The sequence below is a fragment of the Sinocyclocheilus rhinocerous genome, unplaced genomic scaffold, assembly GCF_001515625.1.
Source record: "Sinocyclocheilus rhinocerous isolate Xijiao unplaced genomic scaffold, SAMN03320098_v1.1 scaffold2974, whole genome shotgun sequence".
Lineage (NCBI taxonomy): Eukaryota > Metazoa > Chordata > Actinopteri > Cypriniformes > Cyprinidae > Sinocyclocheilus > Sinocyclocheilus rhinocerous.
The window spans coordinates 688,012-698,629 of NW_015647039.1; the positions used below are offsets into that span (position 1 = coordinate 688,012).

At 34.2% G+C, this 10,618-nt stretch overlaps 1 protein-coding gene across 1 annotated transcript in view; it reads right to left on the minus strand.

Moving 5' to 3' along the window:
• Window positions 1-10,618, minus strand: part of LOC107708484 (dedicator of cytokinesis protein 3-like) — a 225,268-nt gene that overhangs the window by 52,159 nt on the left and 162,491 nt on the right. Inside the window, exons 11-13 of the mRNA XM_016512739.1 lie at window positions 7,916-8,221; window positions 6,751-6,898; window positions 530-618 (exon numbers count right to left, since the gene is read on the minus strand). Coding sequence (XP_016368225.1) covers window positions 530-618; window positions 6,751-6,898; window positions 7,916-8,221 — 543 coding nt within the window. The remainder of the gene's footprint in view (window positions 1-529; window positions 619-6,750; window positions 6,899-7,915; window positions 8,222-10,618) is intronic.

Consider the following 10,618-nt stretch of genomic DNA (forward strand, 5'->3'; position numbering starts at 1 on the left):
ATCAGCGGCAGCTGGATGCAATAATCGCATGCCAATGTGCATTGGCTCGTTTAGTTTACACTCGAAGTAGATTGGTCTCTCTAAGCGAGATCCAAATTCGTCGGTCATCCGACGTGATGTCTCCGTTCCCTCCTTCAGGGAACGAGGGTTACCATACGTAACCGAGACGTTACCTGGCATAGTCATGAGTACTTTTGCATTTTTCTGTAAAGGTGCTGTCACATTTACCAAAATTTAGCATGTAAAATGTAGTCATTCCAATAGGACTCTGCTAAATCTTGTGAGAGTGAAAAAATTCCCCATGCAGATTTCATTTATTTCAAGTCGGTCACTTCATTATAGCAGAATGTCAAATTAACATCCAGACAACCACCTACAGTTATTTCAGCAAAATAAGTGAAATGTCGACTACAGCAATGAAGCAGGATAATGGACAGACTTTTTGGAAGGACTGTTCAGTTTCAATGAAGCTAAATGTTTCTCATGTGATGATAAATCAAGTGTACGAGCATTTTGAAAGTGCACTTACCGTAGTTAGTGCTGGGGGCGGTGTATTTGGTGCTGGACTTGCGGATAATGTTCTCATGAATCTGGTACCACTCGTTTTCATTATTACACCTGTGAAAGAGACAAGAAAGAGGACAATCTTTATAGCAAGATTATAGCAGGGAAAATATGTTGTTGTATGGATGAAGCAGGTGGAATCGCTGCATCAGCATTCAAGTGATTCCCAGAAGCTTGGGGTCACAAATGTAATTTGTCAGTATATATGTAACTCAGTTTCAACAGTAAAAGGTCTTGTCCTAAAGGGGCATCGCAGTATGCTTACGAATGTGCCAGGACTTTAAGTAAAAACTGGGCTTTCATCCAGTCAAAGAGAATTATTCATTTGCCACAATACCCAGTGATACTCTAGAGTAGCACGACTGCATAATGACGATCCCTTCTCAAAATATTGGAAAAGAGTGAGTGTTGAATGAGTGTTTAAAAAGCGTTAAAGTCAACATAAAACTCAGTTTGCGCTTTACTTGTATAATGACATATTTCCAAGTAAAACAGGATATTCCACGAGAACATCGTTTCATCTGTCTTTTGGATTTGTGAAAAGTTCCCGTTACACACCAGAATGGCGTAATATGACCAGGAATGGGACAGTCATGAAAACGACTTCAAATAATCAAGAAAAATACAATATTTTATAATTAGTAATTCACTAGATATTTCAGAAGTTGTTCTTTATTGTTTTGTACATTTAAAATGTACATATAGAAACACAATCTTGCCCCCTTTATCTGTCATATTCTTTTATATATATTCATTGATTTATTGATTTACTTACTTGTTATTTTGTATCTCCATTACAGTATATAAAAATATTATAACAAATAAGTAATTATTAACATAATTGCTCCATGCTTTTTTGTCATCGGTGGTGTTAAAAACATTGTTAAAATAGAATGAATTAATGAATAAATAAATTAATTAATACAGGTTTAATCTGATCATTGGTATATATAGGTATATCTTTTTTGATATTGCGTGTTTATATTTCATTATTTAGATTTTTAATGTATATTGAATATTTATTTTATATTGTTTATAACTTGTAATTGCGACTCAAATTCTAGTTAACATCTCACAATTCAGACATTTTTCTTGCAATTCTGAGTTTGTATCTCAAAATTCAGACTGTTTTTCGCAATTCTGAGTTTATATCTCATTATATAAAACAAACACACAAACAAACAAATAAATATGTTTAATCTGAACATTGCTATATATTGGTATGAATTTGACACCAAATTATTTTTATATGAAATGTATCACTAGTGATAAAACCCTTTCCTACTTCACAAAACAAAACAAACAAACAAATAAATAATAAATAAATGTGTTTAATCTGAACATTGCTATATATTGGTATATCATTATTGGTATGAATTTGACACCAAATTATATTTACATTTATCACTAGTGTTATAACCCTTTCCTACTTCACAAAACAAAACAAACAAACAAAGCACAAAGCAAAGCAAAACAAAAACACAAAGCACACAAAAACAAAACAAAACAAAACAATCAAAACCAAATAAAAACACAAAACAAAACAAAGCACAAAGCAAAGCAAAACAAAAACACTAAGCAAACAAAACCAAAACAAAACAATCAAAACAAAATAAAAACACAAAACAAAATAAAACAAAATCCTTTAGTCATCCATACAACTGTCTTTTCTGATTAGTAATAATGTCAAAATGTTGAGACATATGAACCATCAGCTTTATTGAAATTAAATTGAACTGAATAAAAAAAAAAATAGTGTAAAACAAACAAAACATTTTGTAAGTAAGAAAAATCTAAAATGTTTGAGAATGGTACTATAGAGTATTATGTTGTATCATTTTTGTCCGTTTCTAAAAAAAAAGTGGTATATCTTTGAGGTTGAGTGTAGAATAACCTATAATCAAGACAATTAACCCCAACCAGCACAGCTGCATTAGCATTTGCATACGGCGTTTGTCAATTGGCACTCTGAACGATATAATGGTGAGTGAAAAAAACACGCAGTCAAGTACAGCCAAGTGTTGAGAGCCATCACAATGAAGCAAATCACGACACTCTACTGCTTAAAAGCCCAGGAGTGCGGTGCTCTCAGGAGAGAGAACAGAGCCTTATGCTACATTCCAGCATCAGTAGCTGCTAAAACGCTGTGGGCTTGCTGTCGGAGGTTCGAGAACAGCAGCTTTCTGGCCTGAGGGGAAGTGATGTCATTAATGCCTGACCCAGAAGTGACTAAACCCGTCGTGGCAGCTGAAAAGGGACCTCCGCGCTATGCTAATGCTAGTGTTTGTGGTGGCTTAGCGGGCAGATGCTTTGTGGGAACTCCCACAGAGTCCATCTGGTTGGCAGTCATGGTGACTGGCTCCAAGGGCGTCAAGGGCGGTTCTGGTGTGTCGCTCGCAGGGTCACAACGGCATTACACCAACACAGGCTGTTTGATGGAAAGTGCTACATTCCAGAACACAAAGGAATATCTGCTGCAAATCCGATCAGATCAACTGTCAGTCTGGTTTGTCCTTTGTCGTGGCATTATGTTCCCAACAGTTCCCAACTAGATGTCCCTAGAAACTAAACACACACTTCCATGCATAGAACCTTGCAAACATGCATGCAAATACATGTATTGCATAAACATGCATATATATGTACACATCAGCATTTAATTTCCTGTCTTCCTCAATGCTACAACCGCAGAGATACTGATCTGCTCAATTAAGCCCAAAGTACAGGAAAGCCTTCAGGGCTCAACAAAAAGACTGACCCGGGGCGAGTGTGAGAGAGTTTCATGTCACTCACTTATGTGTTTTTATGTCTTACATTTGGTTTTCTGTAATACTGTACAGAATATTGGTGCAAATTGTGCTGAGTGAAACATTTCACTAAGGCTGCTGTCAAAATACATATGGTTGAAAAAATTGAAAAACAATTGTATCTTAAATATATATTAAATACATGTGTATGTATACATGTAATGAACATGAATATAGTTTGGAGTTGTATAATATAAACTGTGTATTTTAATTATGTAAATTATTTCATTTAATTGTTATTTATTAAATATGCAATTATTTAAATAAATAAATAAATAAATAATTTTCTACAGGCTACAGACTAAAAATACATATGGATTCAAAATATGATAAAATATGGGTTAAATATATAATAATACAATAGGAGTTATATAATATAAATTTAATATTTATTTTTTAATATTTATTAATTATTATTATAAATTCATTTAATTATTTACTTTGTTTTTAGTACAATAAATAGTAAATAATATTATTTATAAATTTAGCTTATTAATATAACTATTTTAAATATATAATAATATCATAAACTGTATATCTGAATTGTTTTGATATGTTAAGTGTTATTAAATTAAATAGGCAATTCTTTAATTGTAATAAATAAACAAATAAATGTGTACTTAAACCAATATTATTAGTAATAAGAACTATTATTCATAATTCAGTAAAAATAAATACATTTTATACAATGAATAATACTAATACTACTACTACTACTACTACTACTAATAATAATAATAATAAATAGCATATTAGAATGATATCTGAAGGACACTAAAGACTGGAGTAATGGTGCTGAAAATTCTGCTTTGCTTAAAAAAATGCATTTTAAAATATATTACAAAAACAGTTATTTTTAATTGAAATAATATTTCACAATATTACTGTTTTTACTGTATTTCTGGTCAAATTTTTTTTTTAATGTTTCTCTTCTCACTCCAATGCTCCCTCATGCACAATCTACAATTAATACGTTTCATTTACATTCAGAGGTTCTGCAGCAGTGAAAAGCTTAGTGAAAAGCACAGATTCTTCACTTCAACGTTACTGCATTTCCCCTAGTTTCACAGACACTGATGGCTTAATATGACATGACTGCTTGTCATTTTGATTGCTGGGGTTTCCAAACAAATCTAGCCTCCCCCCCTTTCTCCACACACACCTCTATTTATTTCTTTTTTTCTTTCCTTGATTTGTCTTTCTTTTACCAGTTCTGTCAGTTCCCCAGCCAGTGAAACAGAGGAGGCTTTCTGCATGGCTGCACCAAGAGGTAATGAAAGTGTGTGATGGAGATAGCTAGAGGACTGGAGCACGTGTGCCGTCCACAGGGGAGGATTTCAGAGAGAGCTTCACAGCACAAATGACGAGCACTATCACAAATGTACGCTGCAGCTAATGTAGCTAATTATTAACTGTAGCTAATGTAGCCAAGAATGTAACTAATTATTAGCTCTATTCGAAAAACCTAGTATACTGCCCACATTGACAGCTGACAACATGAGTGACTGAATTTGAACGTTCACAATTAATTACAATAGTGTTAGCATTGCTATGCATGTCACATAGAGGTTAGCATGTTGTTATGCTAATAGCACAATACTCTAGTGGACATAACAATACATAGCGCATACAAATATTTAGTGAAATATAAAATATAAAAGCATACTAAGTGAAAGGGAACTTTATGAGTGACTAAACTAGAACGCTCACAAATCATTCCAATAGATTATGATGTTAGCATGTTGCTATGCTAATACCGCAACACTCCAGAAAGCATAACAATACACAGCGCATATAAACGTTGAGTGAAATATAAAACCTTACGATCCGAAATGGAACCTCATTAGTGACTGAATTAGAATGTTTGCAATTTGTAGAGTCTGATGTTAGCAAGTTGCTATGCTAATAGCACAATACTCTAGTAAGCATAATACACAGCATATTTATGTATATTTTACTGAAATATATATGTGTATATGTAACTGAAATAGAACCTTCTGAGTGACATTAGAACATTCAAAATCATTCTAAAAGGATTTATGTTAGCGTGTTGCTATGCTAAATGTGCAATAAAAAATTATAGTAAGCATAACAACACACAGCGCATATAAGCAAATATGAAACTATTTTGCACCTATACTAAATGAAATAAGTATATTTTGACATTTTTCTTTAATTGTCCACCATTTTTGATGATTTATTTTTCTCTAAATTTGTCGCAATGCATTCTGGAATTGCTTTAAATGCTAAGGATACATGCTATGCCTCCATAAGGCAGCATAATGATGCCAACTGTGACATAAGCTTGACTATGACATCATTCCAATAGATTATGATGTTAGCATGTTGCTATGCTAATACCGCAACACTCCAGAAAGCATAACAATACACAGCGCATATAAACGTTGAGTGAAATATAAAACCTTACGATCCGAAATGGAACCTCATTAGTGACTGAATTAGAATGTTTGCAATTTGTAGAGTCTGATGTTAGCAAGTTGCTATGCTAATAGCACAATACTCTAGTAAGCATAATACACAGCATATTTATGTATATTTTACTGAAATATATATGTGTATATGTAACTGAAATAGAACCTTCTGAGTGACATTAGAACATTCAAAATCATTCCAAAAGGATTTATGTTAGCGTGTTGCTATGCTAAATGTGCAATAAAAAAGTATAGTAAGCATAACAACACACAGCGCATATAAGCAAATATGAAACTATTTTGCACCTATACTAAATGAAATAAGTATATTTTGACATTTTTCTTTAATTGTCCACCATTTTTGATGATTTATTTTTCTCTAAATTTGTCGCAATGCATTCTGGAATTGCTTTAAATGCTAAGGATACATGCTATGCCTCCATAAGGCAGCATAATGATGCCAACTGTGACATAAGCTTGACTATGACGTCTGAAAATGCTGTCTAGGTAGGCAGCATACTAGGGTTTGGAACAGTGCGGCTTTGACATACAAATCTCCTTTTATCAAAATGCAATGACAAATCTGAGTTTGAGAGAACATCCTGTCAGTCATGAAGCAAATATGTTCGTCTGATCCGTACAGTGCGTAATTTACATTAATTTTACATGAATTAGTGTTTACAATGCTCAGCTTTGCAAATCTCAAATGGAGGCTACAATAACTCATAGTTCTTGCTGGAACAGAGAAGCTAATATATTCCTGAGTGGCTTTTATCCATCATCGCTCAAGTGTTTTGTCAAGACTGTAGATTTAACAAGGCAAGCGAGTGATTTTTCACTCATGGTTTAATGCAGCTCATAATAAACTTAGTTCCCAAGTCTTTCTTTTCAATTTAATTGATGAATCAAACAGAACAATGGCTCTAAAGTGCACAGAAGGGGCTTACGTGTAAACTTTGAGCACGAAGTCTTTCTCCTCTTTGAGTTCAGAGATGGTCTGAAGGACATCGCTCATGGCCAGCACTGCGCATCCGTACGGCCGGCGGTACTGGACCTGAGGGGTGCCTTTCTTCGAGTCGTTTAACAACATCCGCCCTGAACAAAAATACATTATACATCACTGTCAGAAATACGGGTACACAGTACCATCTGCATGATTATACAAATCCTGTCCAGCAGAGAACAGTCTGCTGGTGCATGCAAGAAACAGCAAATTACATATTTTAGCTCTATTTCCCTGTGGATCAGTGGCCATTATAATGTTGTTACATTAATGTTTGTGTAAATGTATTGGCTAATTATTGGCAAATTATATCACTTTAGTACTCCTATAGCTGGAAAATATAACTAAAACAATGGTATTTCATTATTTTTGCCCTTCTGAATATAAAAATAAATTAAAAATCAAGAAAAAAAATTGATAAAGAATCTAGTCAAATATAACAATAAAATAATAATTAGTGACAAATAAGTTATCCAGAATTACTTATTCTTATTAAAAAACTATAAACATTTTTAATGCAAACCAATCATCAAATCAGTGAATTAACTAACTGAAATGGGCAGAAATCAAATCAAAATGTACTACTCTGATAATTTTATGAAACTAATTCAAACGAGTTTCAAACACTTCCACCCGCCTGCCATCACAGAAACATCTAAAGATAATCAAAGTTTCCACAATCCTCACAAAAGAGGTTAAAAATGGCCATTGAGAGTCAAAATCTAGCCATTGCCTTTTACTCTGATTTACCGGACTGTGTGTTGATAGAGTTTTTTTTGCGAAGGCATTAATCAGCCGCTGAAGTTTAAGCTTAGACGCGAGGGTCCGCGTTCATCACTCTGTGAGTTTATGGACTATGCTTTGTTGTGTGTTGGCTCTTCATTCACTGTGCGGTCGTCATGAGTCAAGTCAAGTCACAACTGCTCTTCCAGAGTCTCTTCACGTCTCAGCTGATCTTCCAGAGTCAAGTCACATCTCAGCTGTTCGTCCAGAGTCACGTCACTTCTCAGCCGATCGTCCAGAGTCTTGTCACGTCTTGTCTGTTGCACCCAGATCTTCAAGGTCAGTTCTTCTGTATCCCAGTCTGGTATCCAGTGTGAGGGATGCACCGCTGGTGTCTGCACGCGCCACCACTGAAACTCTAGAGACGGCGGCGGCCACTGTGATATCTCCAGAGGTGGCGGCTGACGCTGCAGAACCTCCTGAGGTAGTGGAGCTCGCTGCTGTGTTACCTGAGGCGATGGCACCCGCTGCAGCTTCTCCAGAGGTGGTGGCACATGGTGCAGAACCTCCCAAAGCAGCGGTGCTCGCTTCAGCTCCTTGTATGGTGGTGGCGCCCAGCAATGCACTCTCAGCCTGTCGTGTCGCGGTCGAAGAGACCGTTACTGAACTCTCCCTGTGTCCTGATGTTACTGCTGTAGAACCTTCAGAGGTGTCAGTAGTATCCATTTATGAACTCTCTCCCTGTCCTGTCACGGCTATGGAGGCCGTCTGTGAATCCTCGTCCTGTCCTGTCACGGCTATGGAGGCCGTCTGTGAGCCCTCTGCCTGTCCTGTTACGGCTATGGAGGCTGTTTATGAACTCTTGTCTCGTGTTGAACCAGCCATGGAGGCTGATTGTGAACTGTCCGTCCGTCTAGTCACAACAAATGAACCTGTTATTTGCCCCAATAGTTCAGTTACGACCCCAGAAACTTTACCTGAGCTTCCTGTAGGCTCTAGTGGCCTTGTCACTACCCAAAGACCCGCCTTTGAACTCTTAACCCTGCCTGTCATGAGCTCAGAAACCATAAATTAACTCTATATTTGCCTCATTACTAATCACAACTAAATAACTAGATTGTATAACTGACCATAACTAAAGTGGCTAACATTCAAAGCATTTATTTATTTATTTATTTATCTATATGTTTGTTTATTTATTTAAAAACAAATCAAGTGGTTTATTTGCATTCTTATTTTTGAATTAATATGTTGATTTTTTTATTGCAGACAGTTTAGGGATGTTTATAGCCTCTTTTATATAATTTATTTAGATAAATAAATAAACAAATAAATAAATAAAACTGAATAAATAAACTGACAACTAATTCCTTCATTTTATGGAAAAGAGCAGCATGGACATTCTACAAAACATCTTTTGTATAAATAAATAATTTTTGAATTAATAAATCAACTTCTTCATTTTATGGAAAAAAAGCAGCATGAACTTTCTGCTTTTGTATAAATAAATTAATAAAGAAATAAAATGTATTTAAATAAATAAATAACATAATATAAACAATAATTAAACAAATATATCTAATTTATTTTTATTTACATTTTTGTTTTTGAATTAATAAATTCATAACTGCGCAATGGAATCATTGGGAAAAAATAAAAATAAAGCCCTAATGACTGTCTCAGTGCCAGCAAACTCTGAAATGTTATTTTTGAGAGCTTAATTAGATATTACTTCAAGATTTCAAGCCAGTTCTCCTTGCTGAGAAATCTCCACATGACACATCCGATCCACAGGAGCCAGTCCTCATGCATATCAAACACACTGCTTCAAAACCAAACCTCGCATCACAAAATATCTCTGTGCTGCTTCTGCTGTTGGCACAAGTATCAAGACTTCAGCTTCTTGGTCGCGGTACAGGCTTTGTGAGGGAACATGTATTTTTGTCATGCGCAAACAAATGTGTGAAATATATTCAGCATATAGTCTACACTGTGTTTCAGTGCCTAAGCATTGCAAACGATTTCTGACAAAGGCAAATCAGAGGCTTTTAAATGAGCCTATAGTCTAAGCGCTGGAGTCCAGTCAGTGAGCTCATGCTGAACTACTGGCTGAAACCGCAGCGTGAAACCACGTCAAATCGCAGTGACAACTTCACTGACTCTAATGGAATGGGAGTTGATGTGTTGCTCGCTTTCTATGTATAATTTATTCAACATTTGAATAACAGTTTTTAACGCTGCTGGGAGAGCCAATTTGAAGTTTAGGACCTAGAATTACTGATGGAGAAAACAGCAAAACATGTATTCAAGAACACAGGCTCAGTTTGTTTTAGATGTCTAGCCAGATGCCATTATAACAAGTGTTATAATGGAAAATAAATAAGGCTTAATTTATTTTTGTACTTATCATTATTATTATTATTATTATTATTATTGTTTATTATTATTATTTCTTTTTACAACACACAACCAATGTTGCATTAAAATAAAACTTTTGCTCATTTCTAATGCAAAAATGAACGAATTAATATTACATTTAACTTATTATTATTATTATTATTATTATTGTTTTATAAAACCCTTGCTAATTCCTATGGTATATAACTAACTAATACAAAATTATTATTATTTTTTTTTTGTTATTTAAATTTACACCACATCAACCAGTTTTTCATCACAAAATCCCAATTCCTATAGCATAAATAAATAAATAAATAATATTTTAAGTGTAATTTACTTATTTTTTACACAATATTTCATTACAAAACCTTGCTAAATCCTATTGTAGATGAATGAATGAATGAATGAACGAATGAATGAACATATATTTTACACACTTTTTATACATAACAAAATCCTTGCTAATTCCATCGCAAAAATGAATATTTTTTTTACAATTTATTTTATTTTTTACGTATTATTATCTTACAAAACGCAACAACCAAAATTTCATTACAAAAACCTCGCTAATTCCTATTGCATAAACAAACAAACAAACAAACAGATAGATAGATAGATAGATAGATAGATACTGTAGATAGATAGATAGATAGATAGATACATACTGTAGATAGATAGATAGATAGATA